Source organism: Schistocerca cancellata, chromosome 11 (genome assembly GCF_023864275.1).
Source record: "Schistocerca cancellata isolate TAMUIC-IGC-003103 chromosome 11, iqSchCanc2.1, whole genome shotgun sequence".
Taxonomy (NCBI): domain Eukaryota; kingdom Metazoa; phylum Arthropoda; class Insecta; order Orthoptera; family Acrididae; genus Schistocerca; species Schistocerca cancellata.
The window spans coordinates 148,670,523-148,698,319 of record NC_064636.1 but is presented as its reverse complement, the minus strand read 5'-3'; the positions used below and the strand labels follow the sequence as shown (position 1 = coordinate 148,698,319).

Genomic DNA, 27,797 nt, shown 5'->3' with positions numbered 1-27,797 from the left:
AATTTCTCTTCCACTAGAATCGGTGCAATAACCAACAGATTCAGATAGATCTGCAATGAAAAGTTCCAAGAATGGCATGAAAGATGAAAACACTGCTTTCGGATTGTTTGCTGGCTACGTGTCATCAAAAATTAGTAGACTACTGTGAAAACACTGCATTGACCAAGTTCTATAGGAATGCAAAAAAACTTATATAGGACAAACAATCCACACAACTGAAGATCAATATGTAAAAAATGAGTGCCCACCTGCTTACTGCAGCCCTAAAAGTCTGCAATAGCATTTAAAATGGACATAAAATGAATTATCAGCAAATGAAAGTCCTGGCTACCAGCGATAAATTTTAGGACTACATTGTCAAAAAGGCAATTGAAATTCATATGTCATATATTTAAACCACAATGACACTGGCTTCCAACTGAGTAAGGCATTGAAGCCAATAGTAAGCTCCGTAGAAGCAAAACAAGACATCCAGATGTAAGCTGTTACAGAGAAAGCAGGTGAAAGGCAACTGAAACTCTTCCCCCTACCATCACAGCCTCACACACACCCACCACTAAGCATGCTGCAGGGCCCGTGAGGTTTTAACTCTGGAAGGGCAGGTGTAAATACTGCAAGCCGACAGCAAACACTTCATACCATCAGCACCATCTAATGATGGCTGAATGGTTGTCCACAAACTTTTAATGACTGGATCTGGGAGTACAGTTGGGAATGATGGGAGCAAGTTTATTTTTACTTATCCTATTGTAACAAAGTGCACATGGCATACAAACTTAATTACAGTTATTTAAAACATAAATTCTCTGGTTGCACAGGTCCTCTTTTGCTTCATTTTGACTCACATTACAACATATTATACATCTAAAATCATGCTTAGTAATAAAAATATAAAAAATCATTCCACAGTACAGAAAACCAATGTTGGATCAACTCATTTATTTCATTTTACATGGATAATCTGATAGCTTTCTTTCAGGATGAGGTCCACATGAGCATAATTAATCTGTGATAGTGTGGTGCCCAAGATTTGCTTATGTGACTTGAAAATAGCTTTAGGGCTACTTGCACAGACAGGAAAGAAGACATCCATAAGTGAGGTGCCCAGTCAATAAATCTTGGAAAACAAAATATGGAAACAAAAAGTAATAAATAATAAAATGTTGACATAACTCCACCAAAGCAGGTCCCAAGCCCGGTTGAGAAAGAATGAGGGGGAGGAGTAACATCTCGTTAAAAAACCTTGGTTCACATGGCCCGGGTGATAGTACATCGTGAGGGCCCCTTGCCAGGGATATGGTGAAGACCTCAATGGCAGCAAAGACGGAGAAGATGGACTTTTATACAGTGGAAGTGGCGGAAGAGGCAGCCTCTCGTCCGAGGCCAAAATGGACAGAGGGCACAACGGTTCCACATGTTAGTGGCAGCACCCCGACAGCATCTGTTCCAGACGTTAGTGGCAGCTGAATAAGTAATATTCCAGGCTAACAACATGGTCTTACTTTTGGAATTCAGGGATGACTTTGGATTCCCTACTCTTTACAATTTACAGCTTCAAGTCCCAAAATGGAAAGTTCGCACAATGGATGCTCTACCCCAGGTGGTAACTCTGATGAGGAATCCACCATTACATCATGTAATGCAATGGGACCTAGGATTCTGGGGAGTCCCCCCAACATTTGCGGTGAAGAAGAGATGGACTATACTGAAAAGCCTTCCAAGTTCCAGTTCTAGAAGAAGTACTACTTTGGAACATTAAATGTAAATTCTCTTCTGAATATTTGGGAAACAAAAGGAATTAGTATTATTTCTGTAGAAGAACAATATACAAGTTATGTCAGTCCAGGAAACATGATTCTTAGATGAGAATGTACAACATTATAGAACTTATAAAGAGAAACCAGCAGTGAGAATAATGGAAAACATGCTCATGTTTGGAACAGCAATTTTTGTAAAAAAAAAAAAAAAAAAAAAAAAAAAAAAAAAAAAAAAAAAATCATAGACAGTGTAACAGAATTTAGATCGAATTCAGAAAGAATATCCATGTTAACAATAAAGTGCAAGAATAAAAGTTAAACCCTCATAAACTGCCATGCACCTATAAATGCTGACAACAGCAGAAGTCTGCAGAAAGTAAATCAATTCTGGGATCTTTTAGAATCTGAAATTTCTATCATACCTAAAAAGAATGTTAAAACACTTCTTGGTGACTTCAATGCACAAACTGGGAGGGAAAAGAAATTTAAGACTATTGTAGGTGAATATCCAGCACACTCAAGAACAAACAGAAATGGTGAAAGATTGATTAATATGTGTAAAATGTTCCAGTTAAAACTCACGTCCACACATTTCTGCAAACTACCAAGAAAAGCCAAAACTCGGAGACATCCAAATCCAAACCTATCAGAAATTTCAAATGGATCACGTAGCTATATCGAAAAGTTATATCACAAAAATTATGAATGTTAAAATAGTCAGAAATGGGGAATTCAATTCATAGCATTATCGCTCTGAGATTAAAATAAAATTCCTCCCATCTAAAACAAAAAAAGGCGACCAAGAAAGTGACCAGATACAACACCACTAGAGCTAATATTACAAAATAAAACACAGAAAAATTTAGATATGAAATTGAGACAAGTAAAGAAGGTGATTGGCATGAACTCCAGATGCAAATAACTGAAGCAGAAGAGAAAACTTTAGGATTGGCCAAGAATAAAAAGAAGACATGGTGGAATGACGAGTGTGAAGAAGCAGTAACACAAAGAGCTCAAAAATTGAGAAAATGGAAATGTTCGAAAAAAGAGGAAGACCTCAAACAATTCAGACAACAGAGAAAAGAAACATCAAAAATAAACCGGAAAATCAAAAGAAACTTTGAGATTTCTCAGCTTATTGAAATAGAAGAAAATTTCACCAAAAATAATACTAGAAATTTTTACCAAACTTTTAAACACATACTTGAAGGATATCAGGCACCAAGCGTTAGTTTCAAAGATGAAAATGGGATGAAAAAACAAAAAAATGATGAAGTTTTAGGAAAAATGTTTTGAAAAGCTGTTAAACTGTGCAGTTACAACAGATAAATTAGAATTTCCAGTGACACCTCAAAATCTAGAGGAAGATTTCCCACCTAGAGAGTTAGAAATTCATGAAGCCATAAAAAATAAAAAATAAATAAAAATAAAAAAGGCAGTGAAGACCACATTACAGCAAAATTATTGAAGTGGTCACAACCAAAAATCATAATGGATCTACAGCTGCTTTTTGAGAACATTTTGAAAAATAAAAAGATTCCAGTTGAATGGAAAAAAAGAGTTATTCTACTCGCTACATAAAAAGGGAGACAAGCAAAATGTCAATAATTACATAGGTGTGTCACTTCTGCCAGTGGCATACAAAATATTATCAAAAATTCTCCTGAACAGAGTGGTAGATACTTTAGACAAACAACTGGGAGAATATCAGGGTGGTTTTTGAAAGGGAAGAGCCTGTAGCAAATTTTTTACTTAAAGTCAACAATTTGCCATAGAATGTTAACCAGCAACCAAATAATAGTATCATTTATTGATTTCAAGAAAGCATTTGATTGTATAGACAGAGAGAAAATAGATAAGGTCATTAGAAAATTTGGTCTTAAATCAAAATTAGCAAATATAATTTGTGAAACACTAACAGGGTCAATATCTAAAGTCAAATTTATGAGAAAAGTATCTCAGCTATTTGAAATAAAAACTGGTGTTAGACAAGGTGATGGTTTATCACCTTTACTGTTCAATTGTGTTCTAGAAAAAATTGTAAGGATAAGGAATTCACAGCTAAAAAATCACAACACTGAACCAATAACTTTGGAAGTAAAACAAATGGAATTAAGATAAACTGCTTGGCTTTTGCAGATGATTTTGCTATACTTTCAGAAAACCTGACAGAAGCAGTTATTCAAATAAACCATCTGGAAAAAATAGCAAACACAACTGGTCTCAGCTGAAAAAACAAAATTCATGACAAATATAATGTGACAAAATTCATAGAAACACAAATAGGTAAATAGAGCAAGTAAATACATTTAAATATCTTGGAGAAACTATACAACAGACTGGGCTAGAAAAATCTGCAGTAGATTTAAGAATTAACAAAATGGAAAGAGCATGTGGTCTGACCAAAAATATTTACAACAAGAAATGTATATCTAGAAAAACAAAACTAAAACACTACACCACAGTAGTGTGACCAGAATGTTTATATGGAACTGAATGCCTAACAATGATCTATAAGATGGACAAACTAGAGGTATTGGAAAGAAGGATTATTAGAAAAATAATGGGTGCAATAAAAACTGCAGATGGTTGGAAAATAAGAAGTAATGAGAAGATCTACAAAAATATAGAGAAAATATCTGAACTAATGGCCAAAAGAAGATTAACCTTTTTCGGACAACTCTACCAAATGAATGGAAACAGACTAACAAAACAAATACTCCTATATTTCTGGAAGAAGAAATCGACAATAGAATGGATTACAGAAGTAAAGAAATAACTAGAAAGAAACAACATCAAAGAATCAAAAATAGCAGAAAGAAACCATTTTAAAAATAAAATACTAAATTCGGAAGGCTTTAAAAGCAGAAGAAATAAAAAATCAAGAACAATGTGGACAGAAGAAAGGAAAAACCTTCATGTGGAGAAAATGAGGGAATACTGGAAAAATAGTAAACAACACCAAAGGAAGAAGAGGAACTGAAGTTGTCAACGTGATCCTAGTTGGTCAATATGACTGTAAAAAAAAATATTTTTGACAAGTTGCAACATATGATAATCTCAAGAACACAAGAATATCTTCAGTTTTATTGGTAAATTGGATCAAAATTTACCATTACTCACTATGACCACAGCTTTCAGCATATAACTCTGAATAGATTTCTGGAATGCGTAACCTTGCGAACATTACAGAAAAATTACACCATTTTCATATATACACCATAAAAGGAAACAAGCCCTTGCATCACTACACTAGATGAAGTATACATTTACTGATTAATTTCTTATGAAGTATAAGTTCAGTTCATTAATACACATTCCAACTAAATTACTGGTGCATACGTTTCTACAGTGCCCATTTTATTTATTTGAAGAATCTTCACAAAAACACAGTAGAATTTCAGGGAAAAAATTAAAAAAAAAATTGAATTTGTAGGTCACAGATGATCTCCCCCCCCCCCCCCCCCCCCCCCCCCCCACACACACACACACATAGACTGATTACTGGGTAGTTATAGGAGACACTGTTAAGTATGGAAGCTAATATTCTTACCGTGAATTACATTCATAGATGCCTGTTATGAGTGGCTCATAGAGACGCTTGTAGTTGTAACCCTCTTGGCTGAACAGCGTATTTTCTGGGTTATATTTAGCTCCTTCCATTGTAAGCTGCCAGCAAGTACATTTTTTCTTGTCCTACAAAACAAAAGAGTTGTGAAACAATAATTATTAATGTACAGGAATGAATTTATTTACTAAAGAACAATATTTACAACAATTTATGAAATGGCAGTGTTATCACATAACAGTCTTGCACACTCCCTCACATACAGGTGGTGTAGTCATAACAGACCAGAGCACAACAACATATGGCAGAAAGTTTAAGGCTGTTGAGAATAATAACTCATAACAAACTGACCTTGTTATATTTAATTTAAACGTTTTTGTGAAATGTAAAATTACAAGGGGACAGAATGGCTACCCAGTACTTATCTCAGATGATGAATTTTTGAGTGCTGCCAATTACTTCACTTTTGGAACTGTTAATTTCTTCCTCATTGTGAAAAGAGGGACACATTGAGAAGATTCTGAGGGAGGGCCACATCATTAGGACCCTAAGTTGAGATGGTTTCACCTGTTGTGTGAACAATGAGAGAGCAAAATGAATGGTGGAGGTCAAAGAAAGCACTATGTCAGCTTCGGTCTGGAGACGACAGGGTATGACATAAATATGGATTAAAAGAGAGGAAATGCATAGAATTAAGAACCAGGATGCTAAAGTAAAAGTATACAGGAAAAACTAGGGGGGGGGGGGGGGGGGTAATTAAGAAGGTGAAACAGCAATATACTAAATAATGAAATTAACCAATTGGATAGAAATCATAGGGGTTAGTGTTAATGGAGGTTGAGTCAACACAGACAAGGCAGATAATATTCCTTTTGATTTTCTAAAATCTCTGTGGGAAATTGCATCCAGATGACTGAAGTTAGCGTCCATGATCTGTGACACAGGACACACACCACTGGACTTTAGGAAGAGCATCATTCATACAATCCTGAAGATATCAACAAATGGTTAACACAAGAGCTATTGCAGTGTCAGCTTGACAGCTCACCTATCCAACTTGCCAATGAGATATACGGAAGAAGGGAAAGGAAAATTGAGCATCTGCTAGATGAAGATCAGTTTGGCTTTATGAAAGATGAAAACAACAGAGAAGTACTCCTGTCGTAAAGCTCCAATATGGAAGCAACTGCTGGAAAAATTGAGACACTTTCACAGGATTTGTTAACCAAACAAACCATTTGATAAAGTAAGGGAATGAAGTGTTCAGATCAAAATGGGTGTAATGTAGGGATGCAGTCTGTCTTCTCTGTTCAATCTGTGTACTGGTGCAGCAATGAAGGAAAATAAAGGAAGGTTCAGAAGTGGAATTAAGTCAACTCTTATTACTCTTGCTATGGCAATTTTTCCCCTTCTCAAGGGACACCACCTTAGCATAGCACTGTCCGTGCAGGCAAGGAGGTTTGTGCTCTTAATCCGGAGGGCTATGCCGGCGGTAGCGGCAGGGTCACCCATGCCAGACAGGCCAAAGGGGAGGAGCCAGACGAAGTGTGTCCCACAATGACCACCATGCCTGTTGCCTGTCCTATCCTACCCTAAGCCTATCCTTTTTCCTTGTCATTTTCAATTTGCTACAACACAGGGCAGGGAGGGCTCTAGAGGCATGGTGAAGCCAGTCTCCCTAAGGGAGTAAACCCGATACAAATCCAGGTCCTCCAGGTTGGGGGTTGATCATGGGGCTAACAACACCATATCAGAAAAAAAAATCTCATTGTTCAGCAACCAATTCATAGAGAGAACCGGACTGTCCCAAACTTATGACAACCAAGGCATGTCAAACAGCAACTATTCTGGTATATCAGAACATGGAATGTAAGAAGTATCTTTCAGGCGGGAGCCAGTAGGAAACTCGAGGAAGAATTATTGAGGTACCAAATTGATGTTGCAGCATTGCAGGAAATAATATGGAACCAAATAGAGGTGGTCGATCTCCAGCATTATACCTTGATCAATAGCAGGGAAGAAGAAAATAGATTGGGAACAGGTTTTATGGTAAAGAAGTCCGTCAGTCACGTCACGGTAAAATATGAAATAATAAATCAGCAATTATGTCAATTGAGGCTGAAGCTAAATTCTCCAACTTGTCACTGATTAGTGTGCATGCACCAATGGAAGATGCAGCTGAAGAAGAGAAAGAAGAATTTTCTGAGAAATTGGAGCAAGTATATGATAACCTGACAAAGTGTGACGTCAAAATTATACTGGGGGACTGTAATGCTAAAGTAGGTAAAGGAATCAAATAACAATGGTTGGAAACTGATTGAATTTGCTTTTAGCAAAGGACTAGTGATTAAAAGCATGTTTCCACACAAAGACATTCATAAGGGGACTTGGATATCACCAGATGGGTTGACGAGAAATCAAATAGATCATATACTGTTAAATGGACAGCATGCATCTATTTTACATGTGATTAGCCGCCGAGGAGCGGATATTGACTCAGACCATATTTTGGTACAAATTGAAATCTTAGAAAGCATTGCAGTTAAAGCCAGAAGGAGAAATGTAAGGTCTACAATGTGGATATGCTCAAAGATCAGAAGAAGAAGGACGAGTATAGGAACAAAGAGCAAGAGAAATTGAAAAGATCAGCAGGATGGAGTGAAAGGATACTATGGGAGGAAACAAAGATAGCTTTAAATACAACAGCTGAAGAGGTACTTGGAGAAAGAGGAAAACAGAATAGAAACACATGGTTTGATGAGGAGATGTCAAAGGTGCTAGATGATAGAAATCAAGCTCAACAAAAAATTTTACAGAGACCTACACAAAATGATATGGCTTTGTTTAAAGAGAAGAGAAGGGTACCTAAGAATTTAGCGCAGATTAAAAAGAGACTACAGGAAAGACAAAAGATGGATGAAATACAGATGAACTTTGAAAATAAGCAGGGGAGGAAAATCTTTTATGGGGTGGAACAAATAAAGAGAGGATATCAACCAAGGGTGGACATGCTGAAAGATGAGACAGGCAGTTTGATAGATGGAAAGGGAAAAATAATGGAAACATGGGCACAGCATTTTGAAGTGTTACTGTCAAACACACACATCATAAATAAAGAAAGAAATGGAGGGGCTAGAGAAGAAACTGAAGAAGAACAAGAGGTGGATGGAGGAGATGATGCAGTGGACACAGAACCTACATTAATAGAAGAGCTGAGTAATTATAAAGCAACTTGGGAATAATAAACTTCCTGGACATGACCTGCTAATGGCAGAAATGATAAAACACGGATCTGAAATATTAGTATGGAGGACACACAAAATAATTACAATGGCCTGGGAAACAGAGAAAATGCCAGGGGACTGGACATTAGCAACCATCTGCCCTACACATAAGAAAGGATCACGCATGCAGTGTAAGAACTATCGGGAACATCTCTGCTTAGTATTGTCTATAAAATCCATTCTACGGCTAGAACAAAGATAGTAAGTAGAAGAGCAGGAAAGATTCTAGGCGAGTACCAGGTAGGTTTTAGAGCCGGGAGATCTACGGCTGACCATATCTTTACAGTACATGTGATGCTGGAGAAGACTTACGAATACAATGTAAGATTAGAACATCTCTTTATAGACTTTAAACAGGTCTATGACAGAGTTAAAAGATCAGCACTGTGGGAAACAATGAAGACATTCAAATTTCCTATGAAGCTAATAAAATTAACTAAGATGACCCTGGAAAACAGCAAAAGCTAGGTTAAAGTTCAGGGATGTCTGTCAAAATCATTCCCAACAGAAGAAGGACTAAGACAGGGAGACCCACTATCACCATTCCTATTCAAGCTGGTATTAGAAAATGCAGTAAGATCAATAACCACAAATGCAGTAGGCAATATTTACAGTAGACTTCTGTAAATCTTAGCCTATGCAGATGATGAGTAATAAGTGCGAGAAGTACGGGAGCCTCACATCAGCCTTCAAAGAGTTTGAAGCCACTGCCAAGAACCTTGGTTTAGAAATTAGTGAGGTGAAATCTGAGTTTATGATAACTGAGAGAGATAGAAGAAACACAGATGTTCTACAGCTAGAAGGGTACAACTTTGAAAGAGTAGATAGCTTTATTTACCTTGGCTCAGTAATAACACAGAAAACAAAGTGGAGGCAGATATAACAAATCGAATTAAGGCTGCCGACAGATCACATAAAGCACTATATACCATGCTCAAAAGTAAGAACCTAAGTAGGAAACTAAAGCTGACACTGTAAAAAACAGTGATGAAATCAGTTTTTATTTATGGTAGCGAGGCACGGGTACTGACGGAGGTTTTAGAGAAGAAACTAAATATATTGGAGAGGAAAGTGCTTAGAAAGATTTTTGGTCCTGTAAAAGAAGGTGAGATATGGAGAATTAAGACTAATGAAGAAGTAAGGGTTCTGTACAAAGAACCTGATTTGGTAATCTCAGTCAAAATGTGAAGGCTAAGATGGTTAGGACGTGTCCAGCATACGACAGAAGAAAGGCTCCCAAAGAAGATGATGATGGGACATCCTGGTGGTAGAAGAGGGAGAGGACAGCTGTGTGTGAGATGGTTGGAACATGTGAAAGCTGACCCGAGAGCAGTGGGAGTGAGGAGGTGGCACAGGCTTGCTGAAGGCCGAGACAATCTGTGATTGAGGAGGCCAAGGTCCTCAGAGGACCATAGTGTCATGGAGTCAGTCAGTCAGTCAATCATGGCAATATTTCCTCCCTCTCCATTTTTGTTTCTTCCTTGTCTTTTTTCTGCTCTCCTAGCTTCTAATTGCACTATTCATTTAACTTCTCATTTCTCTTCCTCTTAAACCATCTTTACTTCTCATTCTCTTCTCCTACCCTGTCAGGTATGGAGCTGGCACAGTGCTTACAACATGCTACCTTTGCCCTCCTACTCTCTCTTCCCCACTTGTCCTCACAATAAGTGGCTCTCTCTATCTGGTATCCCTTGTGTGGGTGAACCAGTCCACCTTCCAAACCTTCCCAAGATTCCCCCCTTTGCTACATGAGACAGGAACTAACAGTTCTAAAAGATAGGTGTTATTTCTACTGTTAGATGAGACTATTGCCACTACACTGACTTCCACTTGCACTGGCCAATCATTATGTTACTTTGTGACATTGCAGTTTTCTCAACTGAATTTTTCATTTGATAATATTTCATGTGTTACTCATGAAAAAGATACAATTTTTCAGTATCACATTGGGATGCCATATCTGCGGATGCCACCTCTCAGATGTTATTGGAAAGACTTCTGTAAGTCTGAATTTGTGTTGTTATGTAATCTGTCCTACAGCAGTTCAGTGATTATCTGAGCTCCTTCAAAATTTTCTTATGGGACTGACACTTCTACACTGATGTGTATGTGACTACTCTAAAACTCACACTCAATCGTTTGGCAGAGAGAGTATACACAACCACTTTCAGACTTTCTGGAGGATAAATTTGTAGATTAAAATTACATGAAAAGATCTTACTGAAATGAAAAATGCCCTTCTTTTAATAAGTGCCTTATATCTGTGATCCTCTCTCCTTTATTTTGTGATAATACAAAATAAACTGCCCTTCCTTGAACTCTTTTGATGTCTTTCATCAATCCTATCAGGTAGTGGTAGCATACTGTGCAGCAATACTCCAGAAGAGGATTGGCAACTATAGCATAGGTACTCCACTTACTTAATCTGTTGCACCTTCTAAGAGTTTTTCCTTCCCCATAACATTTTCTAGATTCCCACTTTCCTTAATCCCTAAATATTTAGTTAACTTGATAACAATTTAATTCATGTGATTTATTTTGCAACAACATTTTAATTTTTTTAATACTGATGTCAAGTGTGTACGAGTTTTTACTGTTTAGGGTCAATTGGTACTTTCTCCATCATGCAAACTTATATAGGCAAAATATCTGCAATTCATGACAATAACAGAAATTTTTGGATGGAGCAACAGGTAAAATAAGGAAAAGGCAACTGCTCACCTACAGTGCAGTGAAGCATAGAGACATATAACAGGAAACAACACTCAAACTAGCTTTTAAGCTCTTACTCTTTTTCTAACAAAAGTACACAACCTTGGGGAACCACAGATATAAATTTGGGTTCATGATATGACTTCTTGTTAACTGCTAGAGTTAATGACGTATGACAACTACATTCAATTTAAGTGAGGCAAAGTTTAGTTCTGTATGTACCCATTTCATCATCCATTTATGTTCTAAAACTTGCACCATGAGAGAAAACTCTTAGTAACAGTTATGTGTGCATAATATTTATTGTTCACAACATTAGTTACTATTCTAAATGAACATATACTTATTAACAACATTTTGGTGTTCCTCAGGTATCTTCTTTAGGCCCAGTCCTATTCAAATGCTATATAAATGATTTCCCAAGTTCTCTTGAGAATAAGCAATTGATCACTATGTATGCAGACAATACATCTTGGGTCTGCTATGCAGGTAATGAGCCCAGCCTACTTGAAGTGATACATAATTTTACTGAAAAGGCAAGAGCTCACTTTGAAAGAGAGAACCTAAAAGTAAACATAGAAAAAACTAATATTATTCATTTTAAACCAAATGGTCCAAACAGACAAAATACTGTGATTGATGAAATTCTACCAAAAACCTGTACAGATTGTAAATTCTTGAGTTTATGCTTAGATGATCGACTTTCGTGGAAGCAGCAAGCTGATTATGTATATAGAAAGATAACACCCAGTCTACATGTATTAAGAAGGTTATCACCATATCTTAATTCTGAAACACTATGAACTGGATGTTATCGATTAGTGTATCCTTTCTTGTCTTATGGAATAGTATTGTGGGGTGGGACATGCCAACCTAAATATGAAAAGAGTTACCATACTGCAGAAGTGAGCCTTGAGGATCATAGCAAAAGTAAAACCAGGGAGTTCTTGCAAACCCTTATTCATTATACACAATATTCTCACAATTTATGCCATGTATATACCAGAAACTATAATGCCAGTAAAAGAAGACACTAAGATCGCAAAAAGAAACATGGATGTTCACAACTATGAAACAAGGCATAGAAAAGATTTTTCATATGGTTAACAGAAGATTAACTTTAACAGAAAAAAGCCCCTCTGTAAAAAGGAGCTGTTTTTAATAACTTGTTCCATAATGAAGTTAAGATATTGGCAGGAGATACTTTTTAAAAGTGTGTTAAGCAGTGGCTTACCCAAAAATGCCCTTGTAACTTGAATTTCTCATGAATTACAATTTAATAAGAAATAATGTAAACTAAAAAAATTTAATTGTAAAAACTTTATACTTAGTTGAAAATGCACATGCATATAAAATTTTGTGTTAAGAGCAATAAATTAAATTGAAATTGAATAAGTTCTTTCCTACACCACTAGTCAGGTTCTGCAAACTTAAAATCCTAAAATTAAAATATACTGTACATGAAGTTGCAAATATGAGACTTGCTTTAGCTTTTGAAAAAAGAATTCTGGTTAGAACACTCCTTATGAGATCAAGGTGCTATATGACACTGGAAGACCAGGGATCAGAAATCATTAACTCATGGAAACACCACAGGAAGGAGTATATGCACATTTTGTATGAAGAATTCACTACAAGAAAGCTTTAAGAAATATATTTTTGTGGAGTGAAAGGCTGTTTACAATTTGTACAGAAACCAGATGGCATATAAGAGTCGAGGGGCATGAAAGGGAAGCATTGGTCAGGAAGGGAGTGAGACAGGGTTGTAGTCTCTCCCCAATATTATTCAATCTGTATATTGAGATAGCAGTAAAGGAAACAAAAGAAATATCCGGAGTAGGTATATGAACAAATAAATTATTTAGCTTGTAATACTGTTATCATTATTTTTCAAATGTGGAATTCTGATATATGAAAACAAGCACACTGTCTCTTCTGTGCTCCAGCTACAGAGTAAAGCGTAAGGCCTACACAATCTTCATTTTGACTGCAATATTGTATCAACTGCTCTGAGATCTTTCGCAAGGGGTAAGCTTTTATATAACCTTAATACCTTGCTGACTATTACATTATCCTTGCATGTATGAGCTGAATTAAAGTCCATAACTTATCAATATTTGCCTTAAAATGTTAGTGAGAAAGATTCTAATTAGGTTTCACATTTTAATGCTTGAGATCAAAGCATTCACCCTTTCTCAAAAGCACTTTAATTAATAGAATATCTTTAACTCTATACACTCAGAAGACTGAATGACTCAACTTGATAACAGCATGTGTGCCTTTATCACCACATTATGTAAGCCTCATGATACACTCAATGTGCTACAAAAAGTAGAGGGGTGGTCATAATATTCTGGTTGAACAGTATATAATCCGCACCAGCCAGCCTCTGACATTTCTAGGTTGCTCCAGTTTGAAAACTGTTGAAGATATGTTGCATAAAATAAAAGTAGAGCAAATCATTTATAGCACATACCAGGCAGTCATCAGTGCAGTCACAGCATGTGAGAAATTCTGGGTCTGTTTCAATGTATGTTCCATTTGTAGGCACATACTTGGTGACATACATAAATTTATCTGGTTTCCTTGAGTCAACTGTATTAATACAGGGAACAGGAACAGCCTCTACACCATTTGAGATATCCTATCACAAAGAAATCAGTCACTGTTGTTTATTAACTGCAGGAAAAGCAAATATTTTCTGAAAATCAATCTGTCATTAGTATTTGTCATGTCAACACAACTGGTACAGAAATAAGAAGCAGCATTCTAAGTGTTATATCAGTTTCCACATCATTATAATTTTGCAACAAAAACATAAGAAAAAGCTATACATTGACAGAGAAAATGCATATTGAAATGAGAAATTCTTCAGAACTTGACCAACCTATGGGTAAACAGTTTAGAGTTCTTAGTAAATTATTATGTATATCCCCAAATATTTCCTTAGATTATGGTCACAAGATTCAACTGTAATTCACAATTACAATATGATTACAATTACAATATGATTATTAGGGCCTGGGAAATAACCTGGGGGAGTCGCTGCTACAACCTTGTGACTGGCTAAAAATAGGGTTGAGATGTGAATATAAGAACTCAACAAGGGAGTTCTCTTAGCCTCTCTCACCTCAATTCTCCACAATCCTACCTACACGTAGTGCCCCTGTTAAGCTGAGCAACCCAGTGGAAGGCTGGGTAACCAACACCAGCAGGAAACTGGGTCAGTGAGCCGACAGGATGTGGAGGACAGTCAAAGGCAATGGGAAACCACCACTGGAATTACTTCCCTAGACATACATGGGATGGACCTTATAATGGTCGCCTACACGTAGATATTGCCATAATCACACTATTTCACTCCCATTTATGGAGCTTGTTAGCACTTGATGTTAGGTTGGTGCCATTAAAGTGCATTGTGGTAATCGCTGCTGCTTGCTGTATCACTGCTGTGTCTCGATGCTAATGCTGGCTCTAAATCTGATTGTCTAGGGGTAAAAAGATGAGGTCCCGTGATTTTGATGCACTTTTGATGATAAATAATGAGTGAAACCAACAAATATTTAAACATAAAATATTTATTACTCTGGTGGCCATCTTAATTCCACTGTCCACCAAAGACACAACACAAAGTAGCACTTCTTTTACATTTTCTTTGCTTTTTTTGTCCACCTCGAACAATAACATACATACACTTTACCAAAGTGACATCAGACTCCGCTCCCGACCCTTCTTGCTGCTTGTATTTATAACCTTGCCAAAGAACTACTAAAAAGATATATAGTTTATAAGTCACATGTACATCTGTTATCGTAATTTGTGCAGAAAAGTTATTAATTTATATCGAGTGACATAATTTAACAGGTTATTAAAATGACAAGACAGATTTGTTGACTTGACAGAATAATTCTTTGTTACAAAAAGGCCATTTTTAGAAGTTTGTCAATTGACTTCTCTAATTTGCATAAATAAGTAAATAACATGAATTTTTAAGAATTACATTGATTTTCGTCTATAATAGGATTGTTTACGTGAATACTGAGTGAAAACGGTCCTAGTGAACAAATAGGTTTCACTGGGTGATTTTTATTTAAGGAGATCCAAAATACATGAGGTGGCCACTATTTTTCGTACTTCATATTAATTATTTAAGATGAACTTAGTGTTTTTACATGATGACATTTGCTGTATCAGTGATCAAGTGATATTAACTTTTGTGTGGGTCAGTTATTCAGTATAATTTAATGGGTTGACTGTTTATGGACACATGCTATGCAATCATTGTTAACATACACAATAATTTTTCTATACTCATAAATACTCGTTAAACTGGTTTAATTTGGAGGGTATTGCATACTTTGGTAAAATAAAGCCTTTAATAGGTTCCGTTACAACCTCTATGTACAATATTCTGGAGGTAAAGCTTCCCCTCAACCAGATCTCTGGGAGAGGAATACAATGAGGCCTCCAGAGATTAGGGCAAATGGAAAAGGAAGGAAAGAGAAGAAAAAGGAAGTCTTGTTGAGGATTGGGACTTGGAATGTTTTAATCCTTCCTAGAGGAAGGGAAATTATAAAACGTCAAACATGAAATGACAAGAAACATATTGGATGTACTTGGAATGTGTGAGGTGAGATGGGGTGGTTGTGGAGAACTAGAATATGACAACTTCTGATTGTACTATTGAGGTGAAGATAAAAATGGAATGTATGGGGTTGGAACTTTGATAGGTAAAAGACTGAAGAACAAGGTTATCAAGGTTGAATATGTTAATGGAAGAATAATGATGATGAGACTGAAAGGGAAAAAGAAAGAGTTAGTTATCATCCAGATCTATATACCAACAAGTAATCATTCAGATGAAGAAGTAGAAGATGTTATGAGACAATAGAAAACTTAGCAGATAGAGAGAAAAGAAATGCACGTATTGTTGTAATGGGTGATTGGAACATGGTAGTTGGTGAAGGACCAGAAGGAACAGCTCTGGGAAAATCTGGACTAGGAGAAAGAAATGAGAGAGGGCAAAGATTGTTGGAATACTGCAATGAAAATTTCATGGTAGTTGGAAATAATCTATTTGATAACTACAAAAGATGGTGGTATAGTTGGATATCTCAATTTGACAACAAAAGATATCAAATTGATTACATAATGACACAACAAAATTACCGAAATTGCCTAAAGAGTGTTAAAAGCTATTCAGGAGCAGATATTTTTTCAGATCATATATCAGTAGTAGCTGAGGTTCTAGTTAAATTGAAAAGAACCTGGAAAGGCCAGAAGAGAGGGCACAGTAACTTTGAGAAACTGAAAGACAAAGGCAACTGTGAAAAATTAGAGAAAGCATATTGTGAAATCATGATGCAAGGACAGGAAGCAGAATGTACAGAAGGAAGATGGGGTCATTTTAAAAATGGGATCAAAAAGGCAGCTAATGAAATGCATGGAGTCAAGGAGAGGAAAAAAGTAAAGAAAGAATGGCTAACACCGGATATGATAATCAAGATGGATGATCACAGGAAATGGAAAACTGTAAACACAGAAGAAGGGAAGCATAACTACAGGAGGTTAAATAATGAATTAAGAAGGGAGACAGAAAAGGCAAAGGAAAAATGGCTGACAGAAAAGTGTGACAAGATAGAGAAATTAGAGAAAGAAGGAAAATATGATCTGATGTACAAAGAAGCAATGAATTTGACATTCAGGGAAAAGAGATATAACAATGGACTAAAGAAAGTAGAGGCAGCAGATGGTAAAATGGTGAGTGAACCCCAAGAAATAATGAGAAGATGGGAAGAATATATAGAATGGCTACACACTGCAGACAGTCAACCAAGTGAAGAAGACCTTGAGATAGAAGAAGAAGAAAAAGATAAAGTTGCAGATGATGACAAAGGAAATGCAATACTAACTAGTGAGATTGAATAATCTATGAAGGAGATGAAAAATGGAAAGGCAATGGGAATTGATGAGATTCCTGCTGAACTGTTAAAGTCACTGGAGAAAGAAGGGAAAAGGGAGTTGATTGAATTGTGTAATCAAATATACATGACAGGAAAATGGCCAAAGGACTTTACAGAAAGTATCTTAATACCTATAGAAAAGAAAAAGAACAACAAAAAGTGTGAGGATCATAGAACAGTGAGCCTGATATTGCATGCAGCCAACGTCTTGCTGAGGACACTCAACTATATGGAAAGCTGAATTGCATAATAGGAGATGAACAATTTGGTTTCAGGTGAGGAGTGGGAACTAGAGATGCCATTGGGCTAATGAGAGTGATAGGGGAGAGGTACATGGAGAAGAAAAGGAAGGTGTATGTTGTGTTCATTGATCTTGAGAAGGCTATTGACTGTGTCAGATGGGACTACCTGATGGAAATCCCAAGGAAACATGGAGTTGACTGGAGGGATAGATGGCTAATTAGAAATTTATATTTGAACAAGATAGCAAGAGTAAGCATAGGACGTGTGATGAGTGAAGAAATAGAACTGGGAAGAGGTGTAAGACAAGGTGGTTGTTTATCACCAACACTGTTCATTATATATCTGGAGGAAATTATCAGTGAAAGTTTTGATGGAAGGAGAGGAGTTAATATAGCGGGTTGGAGGGTGGAGTGAGTAAGATTTGCAGATGACATGGTTGTGATGGCAGAGAGTGCAAGAGAGATGGAACAAGTGTTAGATAATCTAAACACAAAATTAGAAGAATATGGACTGAAGATTAACAAGAAGAAAATGAAAAACATGGTAACTGGAGGAAAGGGGAGAAAATGCCGTATGAAAATAGAAGGAGAGGAAATAGAGCAAGTGAATAATTTCAATTACTTGGGAAGTGTAATAATGGATTGTATGTATTGCTCAACAGAATTAGGAAAAGAATTGCAATGGCATAAAAAGGATTCAAGAGGAAACAGAAATTACTTTGTGGACCACTAAACAAAGATCTGAGGAAAAGACTTGCCAAATTTTACATCTCGAGCATTGCACTATATGGTGCGGAGATCTGGGCATTGAGGAAGGATGATGAAAGGAGATTGGAGGCACTAGAGATGTGTATATGGAGAAGAATGGAAGAAGTGAAATGAGAAGACCAAGTAAGGAATGAAGTAGTAGTAAGAAGAGTTGGAGAAGAAAGAAACATGCTGAAAGTCATCAGAAAGAGAAAACGGAACTGGATTGGAAATTATTTGAGGAGGGACTGTTTATTGAAGGAAGGAATAGAAGAAATGGTGGAGATAAAAAGGGGAAGAGGAAAAAGAAGATATCAAATGCTGGACAATATAAAAGGAGACAAATATTCAGAAATGACAAGACTGGCTATGGACAGACAAAAGTGGAAGGGTTTAACCCATGACAATACCTGCCATAAGGCAGAATACCATACTGCTACTACTATGATTATTAAAATATACAAACTTATCAAATTACATGTTAATATAATCAATTGCTTTATGTTCATCAGATGTACCACAGAAAACAATCTTGTCCTTTGGTTGGGCTTCTGAATGTCAAAGAACCATGGCCCTGAGTTGTCAGCAATTAGACAAAAATAAACTGAGCCAGGCATCTACGGTTTATTGAAAATTATATCGTATTTCCAGTGCTTCAAGTAATTTGGGAAAAAAAATACAGAGCAGTTACCAGCCCTTTACAGACACCAACAATGTCTTTCTTTCTGACACAAACTTCTATTCAATTACACAAGGCATTTAAGTGTTTGCTATATAATAAGTTGACTGGTAAAACAACTAAACCAAAAACTCGACTGCACAGTCTGGCTCCAACTGCCAGAGACTGAGATCATGTGCGTATAAGTTGCATTTTCATTGTGTGTGTGTGTGTGTGTGTGTGTGTGTGTGTGTGTGTGTGTGTGTGTGTGTGTGTGTGTGTGGTCTATTTTCGACTAAGGCCTTGTTAGCCAAAAGCTCATTTTGTGACAGTCTTTTTGTTGTGCCTATCTGTGACTCAGCATCTCAACTTTACAGTATAAGTTTGGCTCCAGAAATCCACATGGTATCAGATTAAGCTAAGGTTGTTTATTACTTGCTATGTTCTTTCTCCTCTGTTGTACTGACTTGCTACCATTCTCCTGATTCAGGCTGCTGGGAGATCATCCTAATTCCTGAATACAGTTGTTTCCTTGAACCCTTGTTTTTTTGTGTAAAATAAATGAACCAATGGTTCTGGAAAGTAGTTTCATCATGTAGATATTTAAACAAACAATTACTATCATAACAAAACTTCTTATTGATGTTTTGATTTGATGTACAAAAATTTCCACATGTCACCTTCTTGGCACAAATTGTTTGATTATATGAATAAACAGTTACCTACACAAGATTTTTCTGAATGTCTAAATGTTTTCACTTTACTTTCCCATCACCAATTCTTGAGTTCACTACATGAAGGATGAGTAAGTTATAAGAGATAGAGTACAAACTCAGACTGGGAAGAGAGATCAGCCATGTCCTTTTGAAATCTATTCTCTCGGGATTTGTTGTAAGCAATTTAGGGAAACCATAGAAAAATTAAATCTGAATACCTGGACTGGCAGTTGGACCATGGTTCTCAAAATGAGAGTCCACTGGCTTAACCACTATGCCATTTTTCTCTGTTACAGTATATGACACTGTTTAAAAAAGGGGTTAACACATTTATTGCACATATGTAAATTATTAATCAAACCCAAAGTCAACAAACATTTTATAGATATCGTATTGGGTGGAATGCATTACTAAATTCATGCCCAAGTCATAAATGGATACTATTATCACTCAACATAACTACAGTAAAATCAAAGTTAATACTTCAATGTAGCATGCATCTCAAACAGTTATGGGATTATGGTATAATCATAAGAGAATGAATGAAAACTCAGCGTACATTACAGAAGAAAGTGCCCATACTACATCTGAAGAATTGCAACTCAATTTCCTCAATTACTACTAAGAAAATTTAATGAAATCAACAGACACCATAGGACAGTGAGTGACTCCCTACAATTCACAGTTCCTGGAAATGTGAAAGTGTCTTGGCATTGTAGGCATAAAAATTGTGGAATATCTCAGCCCCTGTGAATGTAAGAGTATGTTGTTACAATGAGGCATCTGAAATGGGACACAGAATCTTTGTTTTTGCTCTCCATAAACCATTGATTGCATACTGAATCCCCTGTGATGCTTATATAAAGCAATGTAAAGAAAGGAGAGAAGCAACAGAAAAATGCAAAGAAGTGCACAGCAGCCTTGTCAAATGATGACTTCACATCCACATCTACATCCATACTCTATCAAACACTGTTAAGGGTATGGTAGAGGTTACTTCCAATGTACCACATACTGAGCTTTCTTCCCATTTACTTCAACTTACAGAGTGTGGGAAGAAAGACTTCTTAATTGTGTTGGTGTGCTATGTAATTAGTGTCAACTTGTCAACATGGTTCCTAATGCAGTAATACATAGGAGGCTGTAGTTTGCTAATAAACTTCTCACTTAATAGTGGTTCTTATAAGCATGTTGTAAGCAAGTTTTCACAGTATGGTCAAGGATGTCAAGAACATTGGATGGTAGTATTGTGCATCACTTCTGTGACTCCTCTTCTACATGGATGTGATCTATGTTTTCTTCAAACTAATGGGCACATTGTTTTGTTCAAGGAATTTAAAATACATTATAGTTAAGAGGAGCTAATTGCCTTGTAGAATCTGACAGATATTTCACTGGACCTAGAGGGCCTTGTTCAGTTTTAGCAGTTTCAACTGTTTCACTGACACAAATCTATTTTGCTTATATTGCTTGTAGTGGTATGAGAATTAACTAGAGCAGTACTCCTGTACCTTCCATCATAAATGTAAAATAACATTTGAAAATGGAGTCCACCATTTCTGTCTTTCCTTTCATGAACTCAGTTTTGGTTCCTGTGCCATCCACCAGTATCTGGACACTAATTTTTATGCCGCTGTTAACCTTTGCACATGACCAGTATGCCTTTGGATTTTGTGAAAGATTCTTTGATAAGTCTCATTAAAGGTCTCGTGCATTGCTCACCTTTCAGCTAAATGCATTTAATTCGAAGTATCTCTGTCTATAGCATTATGCTTTGTTTTATGACTATTGTGTGGTAGCTGCCCTCTTTAGGAGATTTTTACTAAGACTGCATACCACAGAGTGAATTATCCTGATAAGAACACGTCTGCCCTGAACATGATCACTATTTTTCTAAACTTGAGTTACAGTTCCACTACATCACATGCTCAGGACTGAAAGTTTAGAATTTTTCTTGATAGGTGGCACTATTGCCTCTTATTTAGTTTACTGAACATGTAAATGCTGTTACTTGTTTCAGCTGCCCTTTGTATTTTAGTAATCTTAGTTCTGCAAGTGCTTCATGGTTACTGATATCTATATCATTATGGACATTCTTAAAGAGTTTGGGTTTATTTGTTACCATTACATCTAACATACTTCCATCAGAAGTGGTCTTCCAAATTATTTGTTCTAGGTTGTTTTCAAAGAAAGCAAATACTATTGTTTAGCAGTTTGTTTGTTATGATCACCACTTACAAAACTATAACTCTCCCAATCAATTGTTGTATGATTAAAGACTCCTCCACTTGTGACAGTACGTTTGTGGAAAATATATATTAGTGAGATACATTTCGTGTTTGCTATCAGTTGATGGTACTTTAAACCTGTTTATGTAGCAGTATTTGAGGAAATAGTTAACATTAACACGAATGATGTAGGTATAGCTGTTGTGTAGGAGAGATAAATGAACTGTGTCTTAGCACATATGACTGTAGCCAAATCAGTGAAACCATCAACTTAGAGCCCTATGACTTCAAAGTCGCAGAGCCACCATGTCAAGGGCACCTCTATTTGAGGAAATACTTCTCTGCCAGCATCAACTCCTATGAATAAGAATGTGCTGATGACAGAGGCTGCCATGAATAGAGGAATGAAAATGCCCTACAGGCTACCAATAATTAATAATGATCAGCTTCTATTTCTCTGTTTCTCCATGCTTGCAGAATAATACACCAATGATGAGTGGAAGACACTATTCTTATAAGACAGAGACAAAATACCTAATCATTAGAGCAGTACCACCTTCAGTTCACTTTTATTTTGTCAGTTAAATACAAATATCAGAAGTAGTTATGTAAGGCTATTTGAAGAGAAAATAATTTCCAATTAGTAGATTATTTTCATGGTCTTGATACTATTTTTAAACTATTGCTCTATGGTGCACTCTACATTATTTAATGAGATTTTATAGAATATCCAAATTACAAAAACAGGCAATTTCTTAAGATGATACAATAGAACAAAATTATGCCAGGTGGATAATAATAATATAGTCTGTCTTAAAAGCTGGTTGTCTGCCACTAATCATTAATTTAATTAATAATTATGAAATGCAGTGACACATCATGTTTGCAATGCATACATGAACTCTTATAGGCAAATGTATAGCTAAATCTGAAATGTTGATTAGCTAGAATTATCTGCAAGGCCACTTAAGATGCAAAGTACTTGAGAATAAAAGTTGAATATTACAAATATTACATAATATTAGTGTATAATGGACTGAAGATATTTCTTGATAGTCCTGAAAGGTAAGATTTTTTTTTTTTTAGTCTGTTGTGTAAGAGTCTTATCTTCTTAAATGGTCACAATAAAAGGCAACATACAAATAGGAACAGCCAAAGACTTGTTGAACTCTGAAGACAGCACAACCTCATCTCCAAAGCCACAAACTTCAAAAAGAGATCAAAAAAACTTAAAACATGGAAACATCTTTGAGAAATCGGGAATGTCAGCTGGAATAAACATCCATGGGCAAATAATTTCTCAGAGATATCTATATACAATGTTAAAGTACTAAATGGAATAGATCTGGATTCAGGCTACAACAAAGTCAAAATCACAATTAAACTTACACCTCTACAAATAAAGAAACTGAAAACCAACAGATAAATGAGGATTTATGGTCTAGAACAATTAATCAGAAATTACATTTACCACAAAATCAATTCCAGAAACTGTTATAAAACTTTTGGAATACAGCTGTAAAATACAGACTCCCAACCCTCCCCTACATTAATTCTGAAAGGTAGAGGTAGAATAATGGTGTACAGACCTAATAAAAGCCCTGAATTCATTGCAAAAGTATTCAATAAACTTTGGAAATGTGAAGGACCATAAGAATATTTAAAGATTAATACAAACAGAATGAGAAAATATGCTGGTGATACGGTTGGAACATCTCTACTCATGGCTCTACTAAAAGTTTAGAAATCAGGAAAATGCCTGAACATTTGCTAAGGGCTGTAATCCACTCACTCCACAAAAACATTATAAGATGTACCCAGATAACTAGCAAGGTAGATCTCTCTTGGACAGACCATTTAAGGTTTTCTGCAGAGATTTGTGTAATAAGATTAGTTGGTTGTTTATTCTGGGAAGGGGACCAACCATTAAGATCATTAGTCCCATCAGATTAGGGAAGGATGTGGGAGGAAGTCAGCTATGATCTTTCATAGGAACCATCCCAATATTTATCTGAGGTGGTTTAGGGAAATCACGGAAAACCTAAATCAGGGTGGCTGGAAGAGGGTTTGAACAATTGTCCTCCCAAATGTGAGTCCAGTGTGCTAACCGCTGTGCCACCTCAGAGGATAATTTCCTCAAAACCAAGTAACTACTAATTCATTCTTCTGTGTTTTATCTTTGGAAATGAAAATGAAGTCCCATGCTTCTTTACAGAGCATAGGGGAACGATGCGTGAGACCCGCACCGCCTTACTAGGCAAGGTCCTAATGGAAGTGGTTTGCCGTTGCCTTCCTCCGACCGTAATGGGGATGAATGATGATGATGAAGAAGACACAACAACACCCAGTCATCTCGAGGCAGGAAAAATCCCTGACCCCGCCGGGAATCGAACCCGGGACCCCGTGCTTGGGAAGCGAGAACGCTACCGCGAGACCACGAGGACAGGAGTACAAAATCAGTGGTTGTAATACAAAACATCTCAGTGTAATTTTTTGTTACACACAGCTAAACTATGTCCTTAACTATTATAATACATTCTTTCAAGTTATATAAACTGAAAACTCTAGGTTCTGTTACAATTAATTTGTCTTCCTAAGTTACTTTGACCTTGAGTATGAAATGTGGGAGCTGTCACAGAATAGTGAGTAGAGGGATCTGCTGCCAATCTTAAAAAAAAAAACCATTTCACTGGGAGATGAAACACTGGGAAAATGGAAGAGGCTCTCTCCTGGAAATGCAACATACACTGCTGGAACATTTTTATTGATAATCAGGAAGGAGTAGCCTGTGCCCTTCAGCACAGTTGGAGAAATCAAGGAAGAACTGAAAAAGGACAGGAGAGAAAAGAGAATGAAAACTGGTAGTTTCATCATAAACATCCAGAACAAATATCAAACACTGTCAGAGTTAAATGGAGGAGGGCCTCAGGTGGGATTCATCTTTAAGTCTGAGGGTCTTTTGTCTGTCTCACATATCTTGCACCAGGTGGAACAGTTTTGTTATGGTTCTACATCTACTTCTAAATACACGCTATGCAAACCACCATACAGCACATAACAGAGGTTACCATGTACCACTAGTACTCAGTTCCTTTCCTGTTCCACTTGCAAATACAGTGAGGGAAAATGACTGTCTACATGCATCCATTTGAGTCCTAATTTCTTGTATCTTATCTCTGTGGTCTTTATGCACAATGTATGTTGGTAGCAGTAGAATTGTTCTGTAGTCAGCTTCAAATACCAGTTCTCTAAATTTTCTTGATAGTGTTAATCAAACACAATATCGCCTCCCATCCAGGGAATCCCATTTCAGCTCCTGAAGCATGTCCATGATACATATGTGTTGTTTGTACCTACCAGTAGCACTCAAGCAGTACTCAAGATAGGTCACACTAGCATCATCCTACATGCAGTCTCCTTTATAGATGGACCACACTTTAAAAGAATTCTCCCTATAAACTGAAGACAACCATTTGTCTTCCCTACCATAATCCTCACATGCTCAGTCCATTTCATATCACTTTGAAACATTACACCCAGACAGATAAATAGCGTTACTGTGTCAAGCAGGACACCATTAATAATGTTTGTTTTATTTGTTTTTGGGTGCAAAAACAACTAATGTCATAACCACCCATGTCATAACCTTAGCATATCAGGCAGTAAAAGAACTTAAAAACAATGATATATTAAGCCCAGTTGATGGAAGAAAATTGAGCTGAGAACAAGGGTTTTCTCAAGTAGAAAGGTCCACAAAAGACAATGCTGAGACAGTGGATGTCTAGAACCAAAGATTAAATTTTCTTTCTCATACTGCTGCAATGGAGAGAAAGTAAAACAAGGCCAACAGCCTGCACATCACTGACCTGTAACTCAGACAGCAAACATAGATGAGAATGTAAGTGGTTAAATAAAGGCATTTGGTCAGGAAATAGCAAACCGTCAATGGTTGATGTCAAAGAGCACAAAGTGGCGGAGGAACACTGCTTAACAAATGGCAATGGCTAAAATGACAATGCACAATACACAACTTAACTAAAATGATCTCTTCTTGGCAATACGGTCAAGATGAGGCTGGCCAAGCCATTGGGAGGGGTTTAATTCCCTGGAGCCTGTTCCCATGATGACAAGACCAGCCTTGACAGCAGTCAGTAGCCTCAATTCCTGTCAGACCATTGTGACCAGGAGCCAACATGAACATCACAATGGCTACCTCAACAAAGAGATAATGGAAGCTTTCTTTGACCCATTGCAATAAGGGATGGGCTGTGTACAGCACATAGGGAACTGAGAGAATTGGAGCATATGACACAATTAAATAACCTGAGTTGCCAGATGTACTGGGTGGCCTGATAGAAGGCGAAAAGCTCTGCTGTAAATATTGGGCAGTGATCTGGTAGAAACAGACTACAGACCATGGTCAACAGACAGACAATGAGAAGGATGCTTTCATAAAAAAAGAAGTAGTTGTCCAACAGAATGAAGAAGTACTGGGCCAAATGGAAACTGGGAAACCACTTGTATAAAACTGACTAAAGTGAAATGCAAAGAAATGTGTATAAAATATGAAAAAAAGGCAGTGTGATGTGAGAGTGGTCCCCAATACAAACAACTAAATGTACTCCATCAGGAAGCCATTTCAGTCTTCAGCAAACTTTATCATCATTTGCTTTTCTATTTGCCCATTACAAATGGCACAGGAAGAAGTAAGCACAAATAGCACTGAAATCAGACAGTAACCATATATAACTATGGAGCAAAAATGTATATTCATTTAAATATCACTATGAAATGACAAAGTACTGCACTTGGTGTGGTTCCATTGGAGGTGCTATGTCCTTGTTGTCCTCCAATTTGTATAATAAGCTACTCAACCAGTTATGTAGAGAATTATTGTTTATTGTGAGCCATGAACTATGGTGTGTGTATGTTAGTATTTTCACGATGAAAAGCCACTGTGAAAGTATAATGCACTACTTTACCACTAAACACAAAACTTTTCTCCTTGACAAGAAAAACTATTTGTTGAGGCAAATTAGTGAGCTAATCCTTTTTGACCAGGAACTCTATGCTTAAGGTATATCAGATTTGAACAAAACTGATAAACTCACTGACAGTGGTTGAACAGTTTACCAAAGGTGTTTTCTTGTACTTCACCAGTAAATGTCAGTTTTCAAGACCTGATACAAAAGAAACCTGACTTAAACTGCAATATCATGTACTTAATAAGTATGTCCCCCCCATGAATCATGGACCTTGCTGTTGGTGGGGAGGCTTGCATGCCTCAGCGATACAGATAGCCGTACCGTAGGTGCAACCACAATGGAGGGGTATCTGTCGAGAGGCCAGACAAACGTGTGGTTCCTGAAGAGGGGCAGCAGCCTTTTCAGTAGTTTCAGGGGCAACAGTCTGGATGATTGACTGATCTGGCCTTGTAACGCTAACCAAAATGGCCTTGCTGCGCTGGTACTGCGAACGGTTGAAAGCAAGGGGAAACTACAGCCGTAATTTTTCCCGAGGGCATACAGCTTTACTGTATGGTTAATGATGATGGTGTCCTCTTGGGTAAAATATTCCGGAGGTAAAATATGGATTGGGGGTAAGAAATGAAAGAGGAAGCCGCCTGGTGGAATTTTGCACAGAGCACAACTTAATCATAGCTAACACTTGGTTCAAGAATCATAAAAGAAGGTTGTATACATTGAAGAAGCCTGGAGATACTAAAAGGTATCAGATAGATTATATAATGGTAAGACAGAGATTTAGGAACCAGGTTTTAAATTGTAAGACATTTCCAGGGGCAGATGTGGACTCTGACCACAATCTATTGGTTATGAACTGTAGATGAAAACTGAAGAAACTGCAAAAAGGTGGGAATTTAAGGAGATGGGACCTGGATAAACTGACTAAACCAGAGGTTGT

General features: G+C 36.8%; 1 protein-coding gene across 1 annotated transcript in view; it reads right to left on the bottom strand.

Moving 5' to 3' along the window:
- LOC126108377 (histone-lysine N-methyltransferase eggless-like) overlaps positions 1-27,797 on the bottom strand; it is a 112,698-nt gene that overhangs the window by 51,265 nt on the left and 33,636 nt on the right. Inside the window, exons 9-10 of the mRNA XM_049913590.1 lie at positions 13,798-13,965; positions 5,311-5,453 (exon numbers count right to left, since the gene is read on the bottom strand). Coding sequence (XP_049769547.1) covers positions 5,311-5,453; positions 13,798-13,965 — 311 coding nt within the window. The remainder of the gene's footprint in view (positions 1-5,310; positions 5,454-13,797; positions 13,966-27,797) is intronic.